Genomic DNA, 19,569 nt, shown 5'->3' on the forward strand with positions numbered 1-19,569 from the left:
TCCTCATTTGTTATAAACATTTGAACAATTTTCTACATTTTATTGAAAAATTATACTTTATGTGAATATGGCTCCATATTGTTTTTAGATACCCCAGATGACTTTTAAAATTCTACAGTATATGATTAATTTTTATCTGATAACACACATACAGGAATATGCGTGTATGTGTATACATTTTAATTAATGTATTATTCAACTTCATCATTTTTTAATCTTCTGGCATGTTAATATGTATTAGTCATATTGTGGTATTTGTAGGTTGTCTTTGGAGCATTTTGTATGGTCAGAAAAAAATATGAACATCAATACAGTCTCATTCTAATCATAAAAATAAATACTTTTTGCTCTTAAAATTACTTTCACCAATTAAGTGCCATGCTTCACTGCTTTTATTATTTCCCTTGTCAGCTGCTATCTTTCTGGGTTTTATTTTAGTAAAGAAAATACTTGCAATAATCAGTTTTAGCTTATTCCTGCAGTCTGATTAAATTTTGGATCAAGTGCTGGCTGCATATGTTAGTTACAAATCTGCATTTAATGTTCTCAGGAGCTTATTCTATAGCAACAAAAAGAGGAACACATCAGGAAGGCTGCTCTGTGGCTCTTCCTTAACTTGGCCCCTTTTGCGAGCATTTTATATGAACACTTGGAACATTAGTGGGTTTCACAGCTGCCATGTTTGGTGAAATAAACCCAAAGGAGCCATCTGCCCCTCCCCATGCTGCCTCCTTTCAATTCCCTAACAACTTCACAGTAGCCAGCTGCCACAGAAACGATTGGAAAAGCAAGACTCAGTGGACTGTAATAATTGTTATTCTCTGGGAAAGTGGGTTCTCTGATTTGGCTGAGAGATAAAGGATATTGAACGCACTTGATTCATCTGAGGGTATCAATAATATCCAACTTCCACCATTAACTTACTTGTTAGGATTTGATGGGAAAGGTCTTTTGTGTTTCCAGGGTTGAATCAGGAGAAAACAAATCCAAAGGTCAAGTCCTTGGCTTGGGTGGTGAGCAGGGAATTTGACTACGGGAATGTTGTCAGATTTTATCTTGTGCCATACAAAAAGTTGGTTGCTAATCTCAGCCTTGTCAAAAGTCCTGCGACAGGACTGGCCCACTATTTTTCCCTTTCACATTCAAATACAGGTGGATTCCATCCACTCTAGGCCAAAGAAGACAACGGATTTGTTTCAGCCACTTGGAAGAGTCAGAGTAACAGAAGCTCCACTGAGGGACACAGGATGTCATCTTATAGTTTGTTCATTGTTTGAGGGGATAGCAAGTCGTTTTTGTAACGTTAGTTAAATGAATTGTACTTTATGCTGACAGGTCGAAATTGAGAACCAGGAAAAGAACTGGAATAAGAAGGTTTGGTAAGACAGTTTACTTTTAACCCATGATTTGCACTGGAGGTTAACCTTCTTTGGTCATCACATTTCTCTTACTTCCAGAAGCATCAGTTTTAAGTCTAGTTAGGATTATCACATTTTACATGTTTCTTATTTTATGTCTGTTATTCTTAAAACATATTCTTATCTTCATTTTTCACATCCATGATTGCCTTCCCAAGTTTGGCCTGTTAATGAAACTATCCCTCATCAATGATTTTTATAAAGCAAGTTTTGCTTTCTTTAAATACTAGATTTAAAAGAATCTTTAATACATTATAATCTAATAATATATAAATAAAACAATCAGCAAAACTGGAAGTTTAGAATTAGATGACTTAGCTTATCTGAATAGAGATAAGGAGAGGTCAAATGCATGATCCAATATCCTATACTATAGAAAACTGAGCACCCTACCAACTTATTTCAGAAAATATCTTTTTCGTTAGCTCTGGCCTCCTGGCTATCAGTTATTGTGAATAAAGGTCCACGTTCTTCTAGCCGCAATTTAAAACTTAAAAGCTGTGAAAACAAAAGTTTTTTGTTTTTTTTTATTAGTTTGTGGTAAGGCAACAAAACCAAACCTTAATTCACATGAGGTTATTTATTCCACGAAGTGTGAGTATTCTCTTTTTGCTGCACATATATGACACGTTTGATTACTGTCTGCTCTTCCAGGCTCTGCTATAATTGTTTTACAATATGCATTTGCGCATGATCTTTTTTCTGCAAACTCTGAAAAATCCTGAATTCTAAAACACTATGGTCCCAAATGTTTGTTTGTTTGTTTTTAAATAAATTTATTTTTTTATTTTTTATTTTGGCTGCGTTGAGTCTTCGTTGCTGTGCGCGGGCTTTCTCTAGTTGCGGCGAGCAGGGGCTACTCTTCGTTGCGGTGTGTGGGCTTCTCATTGCGGTGGCTTCTCTTGTTGAGGAGCACGGGCTCTAGGTGCGTGGGCTTCATTAGTTGTGGCATGCGGGCTCAGTAGTTGTGGCTCACGGGATCTAGAGCACGGGCTCAGTAGTTGTGGCACACCAGCTTCATTGCTCTGCGGCATGTAGGATCTTCCCGGACCAGGGCTCGAACCTGTGTCCCCTGCATTGGCAGGCAGATTCTTAACCACTGCACCACCAGGGAAGTACCTCAAATGTTTTGAATAAGGAATTATGGGCTTCTGTTATCTTTCTCTGTTATTCTCCCCAAAGTATTTGATAGCTTTCTACAAAATGCCATGTATACTCTGTGTCTTTGTTTTCTTGCCTCCCATTTATTTAACACATTTTAATCTGGCTCTGCCTCCACTATTCTAATGGAACTGTTCTTGAGGTCACCTCGTTGCCAAGTCCAGTTGTCATTCTCTGGATGGCAAGTACTTGACTTGTCTGCACTCTGTCATCAGTGTCCTTCTCTTCTCTCTCCACCCTCAGCCTCACATGATACTGCCTTCTCCTGATGGCCAATAGCCCCTCTTTCCCAGGTTATCCTACTTGTGTATGCTCTTTCTCTATTGTTTCCTGAGTCTGTTCTCAGTGTCCTTCTCCTTTTGTTTGTATTTTCCTTGGGCTATTTTACCAACACAGATGCTTTTTTTGTATGGTAAGATACACATAACAGAAATTTTACAATTGTAAATAACTATTTTTCAGTGCATAGTTCTGGGGAATTAAACACATTTACATTGTTGTGCAACCATCCTCACCATCTTGGGAACATTTCCATCTTCCAAAAATGAAACTCTGTACCTATTTAAAAAAAGTCTTCATTCCTCCCTCCCCTCAGCCCTTTGCAAACACCAATCTACTTTCTGTCTCTATGAATTTGAATCTGACTACGCTAGGTACCTCATAAAAATGGAATCAGTACAGTATTTGTCCTTTTGTGATTGACTTATCTCACTTAGCACAATGTCACCAAGGTTCATCCATGTTGTAGCATGTGTCAGAATATCCTCTCTTTTTAAGGCTGAATGATGCTTCATTAATGTTTTCTAATTCAGAACTGGGTAGGACAATTGTTGATGCCATATGTAACTACATACAAATCACTTAGAGGAAGTGGCAGTGGATTATATACTATAGAAACAGTGATGGTGGTGAGAAGAGTAGGATAAAATGCTCTGGTTAAAGAATAAGAAAAAGGAAATGGTTCTATAGAGTTAAGAACACACCAAAGACCACTGGCTATATAAGTAAACTAAATAGCCATTCCATGAAAGTCCTGATCAGTAATTCCAAAGGGCATTACTGCTTCTTAACCTCAATATTGTCAAGTGTCTAGTAATGAACTTGGATCACTTGAAAGATAAGCTATGTTCTACATTTATTTTGTAAGCCTCCAGTAAAACATGGAATTATATAGTATATTTCAGAAGTACCAAAAACATTTAAAAATATACTTTAGGGCCAGATGGATTGGAATCTTTATCATCTTTTACATGACCTGCTGAAAATTTTCCTGACTACCTTGCCAGTCAAACACTTTCTTTAGTTCTCTTCTCCTTATTGCCAACCAAACATGATTTACTTTAAACTTAGCCCTGAAGATGCCAAGCCTCAAGGTCTGTGGTAGAAATGTACCTTACTGCACAGCATTCTTCTTGCCTTTTCCTAGCTTTTAGTCAAAATACCTTCCCTGACCACTTCCTCAACCACAGCACACACAAATCCCCTGAAACTTATCCTTTCTGAACCTCTGTTTTTTTGTACCTTCCTGCATTAAGAATTAAATAAGATGTGTATTAAGTGCTAAGCAAAGATTAAAGTGTACTTAATTAATGGTAGCTAATGGCAGTTTTGATGATGATGATGTTAAAAAGGAGGAGAAAAAACATATCTTACATATAATTCGTTCTGAAATAATTCAGAGCTTTTTTTTTTTTTCCCCCCTTGCGGTACGCGGACCTCTCACTGTTGTGGCCTCTCCTGTTGCGGAGCACAGGCTCCGGACGCGCAGGCTCAGCGGCCATGGCTCACGGGCCCAGCCGCTCCGTGGCATGTGGGATCTTCCCGGACCAGGGCACGAATCCGTGTCCTCTGCATCGGCAGGCGGACTCTCAACCACTGCGCCACCAGGGAAGCCTAATTCAGAGTTTTAAAAAGGCATTTTTTTGATGTGGTATATTATTGCTCAATCCCAGCTATTTAGTGAATCTACTCCTGGTTTCTAATACTCAGAGTATGAACGTAGGAGAAGGGGATTATTAAAAAGTATGGAATGTCTAGCCAGCCTTCACGTTTATTTGTTTTTATGACTACGCATGTATATATTTAGTTATTTATTTTGCTTAAGAAGCAGGACTTTCACATGTAAAATAGTGAAAACAACAACAACAAAACTTGAGGTCTAAATCTGTGGTCCAAAGTAAAAGTACTGCCACAAGTCCTACCTGCATTAGTTTCTTATTGCTGCGTAACAGATCACCACAAATTTAGCAACTTAAAACAATACCCATTTATTAACTCACAGTTATGTAAGTCAGTCCAGGTGAGCTCAGCTAGGTTCTCTGCTTAGGGTTTCACAAGGTCAAATTCAAGGTTCAACTAACTGGGCTCTGAACTGGAGGCTTTGAGAAAGAATTCAATTCCAAGCTCATTCAGTCCTTGGCAGAATTTAGTTCTTTATGGTTGTAGGTATGAGGTCCTTGCTGGCTGTTGGTGCTGTCACTCTCAGCTCCTCCAGGCCACTCCCTGATTCTTCTTTGTGGCTTCCTCTATCTTCAAAGCCAGCAATGGCACTTTGCATCCTTCTTATGCTTTAAATCTCTCTAGTCCCCCTCTTCCACCAGCTGGAGAAAACTCTTGCTAATTTGGCCTGGCCCACCTGAATAATCTCCCTATTTTAAGGGAGAAACCTTAATTATATCTGAAGTGTTAGTTTTTGCCATGTAACAACATAATCACTGAAGTACTATCATCATATTCACAGGGGAAGGAATCACAAAAAGATGAGGGTTATTGGGGGTTATTCGTAGAATTCTACCTATCATATTGGTGTTCAGGTAGGTTAGTGTCTCGAGGTCCCCATGGGTAAATGAACCCATAGAATGGAAGAATGAAGAAATAGGAGAAGCTTTTTGGGTAACTGGGTACAGAAACATGGCATGAAATTGTACAAGTGGCACCGGGGTGCCAGGATTATAGTGAAGGTACACTGAGAATTGGTGCTGACATGCCTGCTGGAGCTTTGATCACCCATTCTTTGCCTAAAGGAAACCACTGCCATGTACCAAGGGGAAATTGATTGCAATCAAAAGGTTTTTGTCCTCCCATGATCACCATATCCCTCCAGAAAAAAGGGACTTTCCATATGACTTCACCCCTCACCCAGCCAGCATCTTTATTCAGAAGACTGTTCTCTGATTTTTCCTTGTCCAATACTCTTCCTTTTTCCAGGAAAAATTCCAGATCAACTCAGCAAATAAACACCTAATTAAATTAACTGACAACAGAAGTGAATAAATGATAGAGTCAAATCTCTAGGGATATTGTATCCCCTAAGTAACTTAACCTTCAACCAAGAAAATGAAAGGAAAAAGTCTATTTTTGAAATATTTTAGAAGTAAAAAATAAGCATGTCTGGTGTAAAAGAATCAAAAATACAGAGTGAATGGCCTTTTACAATACTTAGAGGCAGTCCAATTTTAATGTTTTGTATATAATAGGTAATTATAAACTTAATTAAATATATTTTTTGTCTCATAATATAGAAATACTTTTCCATAAACATTCACTTCTTAAATTTGTTTTAAAATTATATGAAGTCTTAGAATGAGGTTAAAAATTGAAATTTATTCGTAGTAGCTTCTATGGTGTTAGCACATGTTTAAAAAGAAGGAATATTTAATAAGTAAATACCTTATCCAAAAAACTCTACTTTCAAATTTGTTTAAAATTAATGCATTATCTGTAATCCTTATACCTCAACAACTTTAAACCTCGATGTATTTTGGTCCTTTTTTTTCTTTCACCCCACCCCATCCCCACTCCTTTATTCAGTTTTTCTGGAGGTCAGTGATCAGAATTAGATGTGAGTGTTGAGGTGGCCCAGCTGATAAATCCCAGTGTTTCTTTGAATGTGCCAGAGGCAGTGGCAGAGCTGGGGTTAAGGTCGTGGTGGTCAGAGACTTTGTGAAAATGTATTCTACATACCCTTAAGGTACAGAAGGTTGATGTGAAGCCAATCGTGAGTTTATCATATTAGGACTTTTATATAGAGCAAAATGAGCTGCCTCCTTGGCAATCTATTTTACAGCTGAATTTATTATATTCAAATACATTTAGGAATGAAGGTACATGTCTTCATGCCTCGTTTAATGTTTTCAGATCCATCACCTATCCTCACCTTTCCCTTATTTTCTAGTTAGCTAAGTTTGATACCTCCAGGGTCCCCTGTCCCTGGTCAGAACCCCCATCAGTTATACATTTTCTGGAGTAAGATGCAGTAACTATGAAATGGTTTTGTTAGGAAGGGGGCACCAGGTCGATCTCCATACACTTCTGCGAGCAAGGCAATGAACTTCATGTGTAACTGAAGATAAATGGTAAATCTTACAACAGACCCAGTGGTCAGATTCCTTGATATGTTGAATTGGATTACAGCTGTCAGTCAGCTGTTTTGTTGAAAGGTGATTTTATTAATTTGACTACAAGATTTGGTAGCGAGGCCATTATTTTGGCCTATTCTCTTTTAGAGAGAGTCACTTTCAAATATAACTGTCCTCTTATTTACTGCCCAATATTGTGGTGGATTCAGTTAGAAAATGCCTACCTGATGTAGAAAAAAGACTAACTCTATGATGTGTCCACTCACATGTTCTTAATGTTAAGCTTTAGTCATATAAGTGTAATTTATATTAATTACTAATCACATAATAGGAATTATTTACCAAATTCTGATTTTTTCACAATCCCATAATAAGCACAATATTTACTTGAGAAAAAATTTTTGGTTAAGCAAATTGTTTAAAATTTGTTGGTTTATAATATATGTGATTTTACTGTGCTGGGTGGATTTTATGTTTCTGTAGTAATGCTATTTCTACAGAGTTCTTCTGAAGAAAAACACCATAAGTTATAATAAATCAATTACTGTCTCAAATTTATTTACATATAATTTTTAAGGAAATAAAATGTTTCTGTACAATGTGATAAAAAGTTAACCCATCTGCATATTGTTTTTGAATCTTAATTTACTCATTATTTGCAGATGTATTCATCAAGTGATTATGTTTTCTTTTTTAACCATTTCTGTCCATTATGAGATTACAGCTATTGCTTTTCCTACAGACTTAGTTGATCTAGATGTTAGGTTGTAGAGCAAAGTTTATCTGGCTGGGGCTTTTAAATATGTAATTTAAAGCTATTCATTAATTGGTAGCAGGTTATGATAATTTTTTTGATTTTGGAAAGCACATATTAGTGGGAGCTGAAAAACTGTTTAGATAGAAGATAGCAAGTATTTAAAATATGGGAAGATTATAAGAGAAATAAAATCAAGGGAGCAACTTCTGATCATGTGGAAGGGAATCAAGTGTAGAATATTACTACTCCTTCCTTTTCTTTATGTAGATATTCAAGTCTATGACATATCAGGGATATTTTATCATCTAAATGCATTCTCTTTACCCTCTGCCTTATTTTTCTATCACAATTGAAGGCAGCATCCTTCCTAGTACATGTCTTGCTTTAAAATATCTTGATACTTCAAAATCAGATTTCATTACAGGCACATTACAAGGTGATTATTTGCCCTATTTAAAAACAAAACAAAAAAGCTATAGATGCCTTATAAATAATTGACAATCCCAATGCACTTAAATATGACTATTTTAGCAACATACTGATTTACAACAGCTTCTGAATTTTCCTTCTCTCCTTTCCTCTCTATGTGCAGAAACTGCTAAAGGTTTTATGCTGGTCTCTTGACAAATCTCCCTCCAAACTCTCTTGAAAATGACATTCTTTCATTGGGATTTAATCCTCACTCATCTGCTGATAATGCTTAAGCCTTTGTCTCTCTGCTCTGATTGCTATCTGGAACTGTACCTGTTAACTTTTCATGTCTGTTTGGATGGAAACAGAAACATCTCCTCTGTGCCCTCTTTATTAGGACCATTTAGTAGCTAGCAAGCAGCTACTCCACAGGTCAAATTAAAATATGTCATTGAGAGACTTACTTGTGTTTCCAGTTCCAGATTCTTGGGACATCAGGAAGGACCTGGCCACACTGCTGAGACCTGGGACAGGCGTCAGGCATGTGAATGCTGCTTTTCCCAGTGTTGGCTCCTCCTGGGCTCTAGGGTTGAAGTTTATAATGGGTATAATTTGGTGTTTTCTTCTGAGACCTTGGCATGCTCTGATGCTTTCATAGCCACCTCCTTCCACTGCTACAAGAAAAGGGTAAAATTTGTTTTATTCATTCAACGAGCACATATTGAGCTCTGTTTTGTACCAAGCTCATAGAATACATACTTGCCAAAAAGAATTTAGCATTGAGTAGAGAGACAGCTCTGCATTTAAGTAAGCAGATAAAATATACCAATTACAAATGTGTTAAATTCTGCAAAGTAAAGAAGCTGAGATAGAAAACAATGCATCAGAGGAGAATTTACTTTAGAAAAGCATCTCTGAGGAGGTGAGGTTTTAAGCTAATTCTTAAGGAGAAAGATGGAGCTAGCAGGAGAGAATTTATTTTCAAAGATCTTTTCTCAAAAAAAAAAATCTAATTTGTGAGCAAGGGGAGGATGACATGGGAGGAAGCAGGGGTGAGAATATGACTTGTGGGTCAAGGAGTTTGGATTTAATCCCAAGTGTAGCCACCGTGAAAAATCATTAGCCAGGTTGCTGATGTCATATAATCCATTAAGAAGTATTTATCTAGCCTTTAATTTAGGCCAGACTCCAGCCTGGTTCACTGAGGAGGATTAAAAAGTAAGGCAAATGTATAATCCCACTCTGATTTTGATTATAACCTACCCTGAGAGGCAAGGAGGAGTTTCGAGTCTCAGGTAGGAGGCGGGGGGACCACGCTGATCTTATGCTCAGTGAGCTCAGGCCTGGTGTCAGGCAGACCCAGAGCCACAGAGCTAAACTGCTCATGAGGGGCTGAGTGAGAACCCACTGACGTCAGAGGAGGACTGTCATATGGCACAGCACCCACTGTGTGCCAGAACCTATTCTAAGACGTTTTACATGTCTACTCAATCGAATTCTCATAGTAACCCAGTGAGGTAAGAAGGATTAACATCACCATTGCACAGATGAGGAAACTGAGGCACAGAAATGAAATGACTTGCCCAAGACCACACAACAGGTAAGGGTAAAACCAAGATTCAAGTGCAAGGCAGGCTGGTGCTGAGTCTGCTCTTACCCACCATGCAGTGATGTCTCAGGGCTGTCAACCCTGGTGATAGAGAGGACCACAGCTAGGCACACGGTTCCAAAGGGGGCCACAGAGAAAGTTCTGGTGTAAAAAAAGAAAATGTGATTAGGGATGCTGTGGGGTGCTTGAATTAGTGATGAAAGCAGGATATACAAATGGAAATATTGTCAATATGGACCTAGGCTCTGCAAAGGGGATCTTGGCTGCTTCTGAAGTTTCTGTGCACTGGCTTTTTGAGGAATACGTAATTTTGGATCCTTGAAAACTGCTTGGAATACTTGCCAGTAACATCTTTCCTTCATTTTCCCATAGCATGTTAATTGTTCTAAGCTCTCTTATGTTTGTTTCCATTCTCTAATGTACTATTGTATAGTTAGGATTAAAACAAATTGTATAAAACCTCATATAAAAAATGCAAGATATTTATGATGTTTTTATGATATTTTATACAATGAATATTTTACTTGGGGTAGATTTTATGCTATTTTTTGCACATCTACTTTGAGGGAGGAAATGGTATTGTCACTTTCAATAATATTTAACTCACATATGTCTCTGCATATTTCCTTATCATGTTCAGATTGATCCAAATGAAGAGTAGGTGTGAGTTCAATCATATTCTTGATGTAGTACAGTGCAAAAGAAAAAAAAAAAAAACTAATTGAGTTCACTTTGGAAAGGAAAAGATCCCCTGAAATTAGAAGTTGAATTAAGCAGTTTTGTAAGCCTTCAGTTTCTGATATTTCGTTAATATCAGGCAGTAGTGACTATTCTGTCTCTTGCCAAAGGCAGCTTATTAGAGTTGAAAAAGGCATCCTGTGTTGGACCTCCTTGGGGTCTGCCCTGCTGCCTAGGTTACTATTTACATTAGGACTACTGTTCTTGCTATTGACCCTCTCTAACAATTTAAGTATATCTCTGAAGTCATGTAAATTCCATAATTCCAGGAATATATTTAAAGGAACATTCTGCATCAGAAGTGATTTACTGTGATATATTAATATTAATCAGGATAGAATCAGGAGAGAGAAATGACATAGTAATTTGAATAGAGATCATTTAACATTAAAAAATTAGTAACCACCATAAAGAATTTCAGTGGGAGGGACAGGTTAATAAGAACTAAAGAAAACTAAAGAGTATAGGAATAGCAGATTTAAGGAGCAGCCATTACCCTAGAGCTGAGATAGCTGCCCAAGGAAGAGACCTCCCCAACCCCAGGGCTAAGATCCTGACCTTGCTGGAGAGGTTATAGCTGTGGTCACTGGATGGTAGCGGAGCTGCTGTGGTGTGGTATAACTTGCCAGAAATATGCCCTCTAGGGGACTAGGGAAAGCAGTTCACAGGGAGATGCCTTACCAAGATTCCACTGAGTGTCATAACATTGTATTTTATAAAACACTCTCTGTGAATTGTTTTCTGATACTTTTGCTCTATTTCATACTTGTTCCTTTTAACTGTAAATTGAAATTGCCAGTACTTTGAAATTCTGAAACTGCAAGAATGGCAGAGAAGAGGGCAAAATAATGTTTTTCTCTCCGAATAAAATAAGAAATAAAAGCCAAAATATATAACAGCAACAATATCAGCAATACCACCACCAGCAACAAAACCCTAGAGTGGCCTGAATTCCTGAAGCTGAGGGTACTTGGGCATCTCTGTTCTTATTTCCCCTATTCACATAAATGCTGTATTACCAATAGAAACATTTTAAGGTTGGGAACCTAAGCAAAGCACTGTGGATTCTCTGTTGTTTGTGAGTTGGAACGCTAGGGGACAGCACTAAAATATTCCATAGTTGTTTGTTATCGATCACTTGCATACTGTATAATGAGATTTTACTGTTAACGACTATTGAATGCCCTGTTGATTTCAGTGGACGAAAAAGCACAAAGAGGAAGATGAGCTTTTCAAGTCTATAATTTCAGCCTTTGTAATATGATGATTTGAATAATTTAGAGAAAGCTCCAGGCTGTTTTTTGGTTGCAAGGAGATAGTAAGGCATGATAACTTAAAGAATTGTGATTTTGTGTTACAAGTGGTTTCTGCTTTTCATTATTTGGGGGTAAATATTTTGCACAAATTTTTATTTCTAATCTTGTTTTCCAGGCACTTTGGAAAGACATGAAACGGGAGAAAGAGCAAGGATTATTCTTAATTGTTGTGATGATTCACAGCTTCTAAAGCCTGAATCTGTACTTCCAGTTGCCTCAGAGACACGTAAGCACAAAAGTGTAGAACAGAGGTCCCCCAGCTCCTACCAGTTTGGGCCAATACCTTGCCCTGGTCTGCAGGTGGAGTCTTCATGTAAGGTAAGTTCAAATCAAGCTGCTGCTCACGAAGAACATTATCAACCCTGAGTAAGAAGTAAAGTGCTTTCATAAATATGTGGCCATTAAATATCAGTACAAAGATAAGAACTCAGAGATGATCACATCTACCAGGCGTACCTACCAAGCGATCTTGGGTGAATCAGGATAACTTTTTGAGTGATTATTAGTTTTGAATGACTACAGCATTCTTTTTTGATAAGACAGGTCCTGGCTTATCAAGATTGAGCCAGTTTTATATTAATCCTTGAATTCTAGATGGTTTTCAATGAAAAGGGGGGAAAATTATATTCTGTGGTCGGGATCAATTTTTTTTTCACTTGGGTATTTGACCTCTTTTTAAAATGCTGATTACAAATAAACCCAAAACCATCAGAAAAACTGGATCGTTGTTTGGGCAATTCTTTTGGTATACTCAGCATCTCTAGGGTCACTAGCTCTTTAGGATTCGAGGCCTCAGTTAACACACAATGATGGAGTTTACATTCATTTTCTCAAGCCACGTTAACCTGTGTCACAGAAATTTGCATGAGTTTGATTATTTTTCAGTTCTAAACATGACATAGCAATTTAATCTGATTTCTTTAAGGGATTCTTCCATTCTTCTCTCATCTACACCTCCAAGATATCCCCTCCTCAGGTTGCAACTGTGGCATTTATACGCATATATATAATGTAGTATTTTTTATGTAAACATATTTTCATAATAATGTCTATTTCTTTTTAATGGCTGCATCATGCTCTATACTGTGTATATACTAGACTGATATGAATTATTTTCCTATGGCTTAATATATGGATTGTTTTTTATGCTTCAGTTTAAGACTAACACAACTATGAACCGAAAGTTTTTTTTTAATACTTAGTGTTATTTAATGGGATATATTTCCAGAAGTGGGGTTTCTAAGTCAAATTTTAGCTGATTTTTATGTTGTTAACATTTTCCGTTATTTTAATGATATTATGAAGACTCAAAGTAACATTAATAAGGACTTTAAATAAGACTTTATTTTATCTCATGTATATGTATGTAGTTAGAGGCAAAAGGGTGTGTCATTTTTTAAGTAAGGCCAGTTGGCTGCTAAGCTCTGCCTCAAAGCTGCAGCGGGGGTGGAGGTGAGGGCACCAGCGTATGAGCCTCAGCTTTTTCGGTTTAAAGACTAGATTTCGATTTTATCAGTGAGGCCAGAGTTTGTCAACCTTTTGAGAACTGAGTCATACTAACCAAACACCCAAGAAATGAATATTTAAACTAGAATGACAATTCTTTAATGTATAATGATAAATATGATGGCAGTTCATTGCTCAGCACAGTCTCACAGTAGCAAAGCTACAGGGCATGAGGGAGAGCGGGCAGGTGGAATTTTAGCAGAGGATTCCTTGATGGGCATGGGGTCAGAGCCCCAGGGTATTCATTCACTGAGCTCTAAGAAGATAATGCAGTCTGTGCTTTCAGTCCATGGGGTACTATCTCCCTTGGTCAAGGCTGATATACATTGAAAAATTTCTAAATTTTGGATTTCTCTCTTTAGGCCAGCTACTTTTGTTTATGCTTTCTCCTGCAGATGTTAAAACCAGTGATTAGGCTGCAGCTTTTTTTCCCCTTTCTTTCCTTTTCTCATTTAGTCTAATTGTTTTTGGATTTTCCAAATCTGTTTTTCATGTTCTTAACTTGAAAGAAGAAGTCATGTTTTTTTTTTTTCTTTTGGCTATGCTGTGTGGCATGTGGGACCTTAGATTCCAATCTGTGGCCCCTGCAGTGGAAGCTCGGAGTCCTAACCACTGGACCACCAGGGAATTCTCAGGAAGTCATGTTTTATAAGGACAATTATATCAATATGATGAAATTTTTTAACATTCACAACTGAAGTTGAAAGTGATAGGGTCTTAGTCTCCTAAAGTGGGAGACAGAACCACACTTCTATTACATATTTTAAAGTTGGGGTAAATAAAGCCCAGTGAGTGAGCCCAGCTGACTGCCAAGCATTCCCATCTTAATGCGGCTTTGTTGCTTTTCTTTCACAATAGAATTTGTATTTTATAGTGGAAATTATATGCTAGAATAGTGGATGAGAACTTAGATATGTCTCTTGACTCGTGCATGTCATATGCCTAAGGTCTGCAAGAGCAAATCTCATTCATCAAGTACCTATTTTACTAGCTTAATTCCCAGAAGGTAAACTGACTGCTGTTTCTTGCAGGACCTCAGAGCTACCCTTTAGGTAGTGATAATAGTATATATAGATTTCATTTTCTTTATATAATTTTGTTTCTTTCTTGACTCCAGGAGGCAATAAAATGCCGGGGTCTTGTTTTCCTACTCTTAGGCTGATTCCAACTTCATTTCCTAGCTGCTGTCCTTTACCTTAGATGACTGCAATTTCCAACTTTTACTCTCTACAGAGGTGGAGAATTGAATTAGACAAGACTATCACCTCCTTTGTTCTATGTACTTTATTTCTCTTATTATTGAGCTTACTGTTGAGTAGAGCTATTTTTATTTGTGCTTCTCCTAAGTTATATCTTCTCCAATTATGTACTGCATATCTTCTTCTCATCGTCTTAGACTTAAGCCTTTAAGATTGTTTTATCTTAATCTTTTATTTATGAATTTGATAAGCATAAAATTTCAAGAATGCTTATAAATTCTCCATTCTCCTTTTTGTTAATATAGTAAAATGCTTCATTAGTTTTCATAAGAAAAAAAATCAGATTTATAGAAGAGGAATCACACTTATTTCAGAGCTGGGAAAAATGAGGGACAATAAGCCTGTAAAATTTGGAACAATGTAGGGTTACTCTGTGTTTCAGAATTTTTTGGTATGGACTTCAGTGAGAGACAAGTGAAATATTTTCGAATGGTAGCATGAACTGTTTAAAAGGAAGAATAGCATGTAATATCTGTGTGGTGAGCTCTTTGTGTTTGGCAATACTTTGCATTTACTAGGATGCTGTGTCCACTTTTCCTTCTTGCATTTGAAGAGTGCATATAGATTTAGGAGAAGGTTTTAAAGAGAACAACAAATACAATAAAACATTTAAAAAACGGGTCCAATTAGAAAGGCCAAAGGAGTTGAATTTGTGCAGCTAGGCAAAGAAAAATCTTTGGGGTAGGAGAGGACCAGAGTCTTAAAGGATTTAAAGGAATACAATATCATATTAGTGATGGGGAACTGCTTTTCTCAGATTCTGCTGAGGATAAAACAAGATAAAAACTGTTTAAATTGCAGTGGGAGGAATTTAGCTTCAAAGTAGAAAATAAACAACCTTACTAAAATCATCTTTACATGGCAGAACTCTTCATTACCTCATCAGATTTTAACGAGGGAAGGTCTTTTTTCTCTATTATTCTGTTGGTTGGTTTTAAATTCTTTTTCCACACTTCTTGTCTGTAAAATGAGTAAAAAAATAAACAGGATTATTTTAACTGCCATAATTTAGACCCATTGTAATGTTCTGGAAATGCCTTTTAAAAAAATAACCTGATTTTCTGTAGAATGGGTCCCCAACAGCTCCCCCTGGTTGCTTTTTTAGAGTTACATGGTTTAATATGGCAGCCATTAACCATAAATGGCTATGGAGCACTTGAAATTTGGCTAACAGCACATGTTAAAATGATGTTTTGGATATATAGGCTTAAATAAAATATATTATTAAAACCAATTGAACCTGTTTCTTTCTATGTTTTTCAATATGGCTACTAGGCAGTTTAAAATTACACATGCAGTTTGCATTTTATTTATGTTGGACAAATGTTGAACTAGACCAGGGATAAGCAAACTTTTTTGTAAAGGACCAGATGGTAAATATTTTAGGCTTTGCAGGCCGTATTTTTGCTGTTGCAACCATTCATTTCTGCTGTTGGAGTACAGAAGCCACCACAGACCATACTTAAACAAATGAGTGTGGTTGTGTTTTGATAAAACTTTATTTACAAAAACAAGCAGTGGACCACATTTGATACTCGCTGGCCATTATTTGCCAATTTCTGATCTAGTCAGTCCTCTCTAGACTTGGAAATCATGAGGTACTTGGAGGAACTAGCAAAATAGCCAATACCTACCCCCTCCCTAGATATCTAAATTTTTAATAAAGCAACTTATCCCAACTTCTGCACTATGAGGAATGTAATCCAAAAGCCCTTGTATCAAGTCTGTTTCCTGACAGCATTCATGAAATTGATGTGTTTGAAAATCTGCCCTTTGTGGAAAACAAATGTGTACATTATGCTTCCTAATCCAAGCAACATGTTTTAAAATGAAATTTTCTTTAAATAAAGCACTTATACATGCATCATTATCTAAATATATAAAATTGATTATAAATAATGCATTTACATTTATTTACGTTCCAGTTGCGCTTTCTAGAAATATGTTTGTATTTTTTTAACCTTTAGTTGACCTTAGAGTTATGCCTGTTTGGTGCCATTTGCTGAAAAATCTTATTAGAGCTTTATCCTGCTACCTCTTGTAAAACACAGATGGTGTACTGGTAGGCCACCAATAGAAAATCAGATCCCACTACTACATATTACTTTATTGGAATGCAACATTAGTTCTTTTACATTTTATGAAACAAAAACATAACCAAAATGGAACTAGAGTAGTTTCTTAATTGTGCAATTTGAAAATTTCACCTGCAAATTTACATGTATCAATATGAAATAATAATTCACTGTGGCAATATTGCATGTTGCAGATTAACTCAGTTTTCATTAAACTATCTATATTATCAAAATTGAATTATTACAAAAAGAACAAATAATATTTATTTGAAAACAATTGAGTTATATAGGGATAAATCCTGAATATAGAATGATAATTTTCACATTTTTGATTAGTAGTTAATTTTCAGTATTCTTTTTAATGTAATAAACAGCATATGCCTATTGTTTCTAATGTAGACAATATTTTGCATCAATTTTATATAATTTTAAAAGAAAACAGATTTTTATTATTAGACATGCCAGCCCTTCATGAAAATATAGAAATTTCTCTCTGTTAACATTGGATTAAGATTTTTGTTTTAAGTATTTTGATTTAGTGAATCCCAACTCAAAACTTAGTGCCTAAATGATATCACCTGTCCTAGTGAGATAGTATAGAGAAATATACAATAGAGAAATATAGAAGTCAATTTGCTTTTTGAAACACATGTGAAGTGGTGCAAGTTTTTGACAGTGTAACCATTTCTCATAAGCATTTTATATGGTAATTTTAACTACTATAAGTCAAAAAAATTTCTGTAATACGCAATTTTTTGTAGCTGTTTTATAAAGGATATCCCTTTTCTTACTTTGTGGCATGAGTTTAAGCATTTTTGATACAAACTTCCCTCAGTGTTGAGGAAAACTCTGAAAAGCATATCACAGCTTTGTTCCAAAACTAATTCAGGAGGTCTCAGAGTCACTATGAAAAGTAGGAACCCCACACCATTAAATGACTCCAGCTGTCCGCCACGCACACAGAAGCAACCCTGAATTTCCTCACAGTACTTCAAAGCCGTGCTTGTATCTAAACATTCGCTGGCCATGTAAATCAGAGGCACAAAAGGAGAATGCTCCTATTTCATGGTGCGCGGCTGGTCTGAGTCCGGCTTTGTGCTGCACGTGCCGGTGGGGAGTGCCAGAAACAGAAGGGCACTGTTCTGACTCGTGTGACAAATGTAGTTAACACCAGATCCATATTAATGTTGTCAAGTTCCCTTGATGTATTTAAACAGATTTTAATTATTTTCAGCGTCCAAAGTCCTGAAATATATAGCCTAATAGTTCTTCAAAGAAAGCTTACTTAATGTGTGAATGTAAAACCTCTCATAAAAATGAAACTTTTATATTAGCCTTAGTCATTGACATAGGTTATTCATCAAGTCAGCAATTTGTGTGGCAAAGTGCCATTTGAATAGCGTATTGTTAGGCTACTTATGGTCCACTTGACAAGGGCTCTTTCTGTAAATAGTGCAATTTGACTCCAGCTGTTAAAGAGTGGCTTTGACAGCAGCCAAATAGAATGGAGATGCCTTACTGCACTGCCGAAAAATCAATATTGGGTTCTTGTTCATGGTAACCTGTTCTTTTCTCTTCTGTAGATTTATAAACAACTATCAAGGGTTTATAAGTGGAAGTTTAAGTATTATTTTAAATGTAATTCACTTTGAGTTTCAAATTAAGACTTGTGATAAATGGTACAAGTGCAGAGTTTTAGGATATTATTTCCACCCCCTGGTTCATGTTTAGTCACAATTACAGTTAAGTTGAATTTGGATTCTCCAGCTACAATAGAAAAGAATTAGTGTAAAACATGGACTCAAAATTGTGTGCCTATTGTATACTGCCAGTGAAATTATTTCTTCTTTTTGATTCTCTTATCAGTTTATCTTCTGTGTCCTCCCATCTTCTCTGTGTGTGTACCTTTTTGTACAGATGGCAGGGTTCTTTGTGGCTGTGCCCATGGCAACACCCACAGATGTTGACAGCCAGTAATGTCCCCCGTGTTGTTGAAGATTTCCCTAAAGCAGAGTCTTGCTGGTTTTGAAGATTTTTCTAGCGTTTTCAGCAATACAGGGTTGCTATGATACCTGGCTGGCGGTAATAGATATTGAATCTTTTAATTACAGTAACCACACACAAGGACTTTTTTCACTGGCTTTCTCTGCTGTTGCTAGCTGTTATATTTAAGATACAGAAGAGGCAGTGAAATTATATACTCAAGATGAGAAAAAAATTTCCAGAGTTTACTTCGAATTCCAATATTTAATTTAAAAAATTTCCTGGTATAAAAACCTTGCAGCAGACTGATGGAAATATAGTTTATTTAAATTGCAGATAAAATTTATTTAAATTATTTCTAGTTTTGACTGACTTGATTTTGAATTTTTATTGTTTACTTGAGATGTCATTAAGCCTTCGTCTAAGGTGTGCTAAGCAGGATTTGAAAAAGCTGTCATTTTTAACATGGGAAAAGCTGGTGGAATGTGTACTTTCTCAAATGCCTCTTTCAGTGAAAGCTGTTAAAGTAGCCATCTTCCTATTACTGACCAACTCTGCATTTATGTGTTTTGGCTGAGATAGCAACTGAAAATTCATAAAGCTGATAATATAATTGTGTACAAAGACCTGTAAGGCTGATTCAAGGTCAGTGTTATTGTTTTTATAATTGCTGATAGGAAGTTCTCATTTCTTCAAGAAGAAGGGTTTGTTCTGCTTTGATTTTAGTTGGTTTCAAAAAATGTTATCCCTTCTGTTAATTCTAAAGTAAATCTTTTCACTGAATAAATGTTTATGTTGTTCTTTAGCGCTAGATTTAGCCTAGATTTACCTCAGTATTTTTCCCCACCCCCACAATATTAGTCAATCCTGTAAGAAACATGGGAATCTAGGATTATAACTTTTCTCTTGAATTAAATATTCTGATTATAGTCATAAGTTGACTTGTGGGTGAGGATTCTATCTTAGAATCATGACGAA

General features: G+C 36.4%; 2 protein-coding genes across 15 annotated transcripts in view; one reads left to right on the plus strand and one right to left on the minus strand.

Moving 5' to 3' along the window:
• Positions 1-19,569, minus strand: part of LOC307181738 (uncharacterized protein) — an 817,010-nt gene that overhangs the window by 53,775 nt on the left and 743,666 nt on the right. For 10 of the 13 annotated variants that reach the window (XM_079912525.1, XM_079912522.1, XM_079912524.1 and 7 more), the window contains 5 exons: positions 15,412-15,493; positions 12,052-12,130; positions 10,322-10,394; positions 9,767-9,855; positions 8,570-8,779 (listed from right to left, as the gene is read on the minus strand). In XM_079912525.1, the coding sequence (XP_079768651.1) occupies positions 8,570-8,779; positions 9,767-9,855; positions 10,322-10,335 (313 nt within the window). In that variant the 5' untranslated portion in view covers positions 10,336-10,394; positions 12,052-12,130; positions 15,412-15,493. Of the gene's footprint in view, positions 1-8,569; positions 8,780-9,766; positions 9,856-10,321; positions 10,395-12,035; positions 12,131-15,411; positions 15,494-19,569 lie in introns of those variants that run through there. The other 3 variants (XM_079912529.1, XR_013827019.1, XM_079912528.1) reach the window with 3 other exon arrangements.
• WDR72 (WD repeat domain 72) overlaps positions 1-19,569 on the plus strand; it is a gene marked incomplete at its 5' end in the record, with an annotated part of 189,676 nt that overhangs the window by 43,822 nt on the left and 126,285 nt on the right. For both annotated transcript variants that reach the window (XM_079912516.1, XM_079912517.1), the window contains one exon: positions 11,884-12,086. In XM_079912516.1, coding sequence (XP_079768642.1) covers positions 11,884-12,086 — 203 coding nt within the window. The remainder of the gene's footprint in view (positions 1-11,883; positions 12,087-19,569) is intronic.

This window comes from Stenella coeruleoalba, assembly GCF_951394435.1.
Source record: "Stenella coeruleoalba genome assembly, chromosome: 2".
Classification (NCBI taxonomy): Eukaryota; Metazoa; Chordata; class Mammalia; order Artiodactyla; family Delphinidae; genus Stenella; species Stenella coeruleoalba.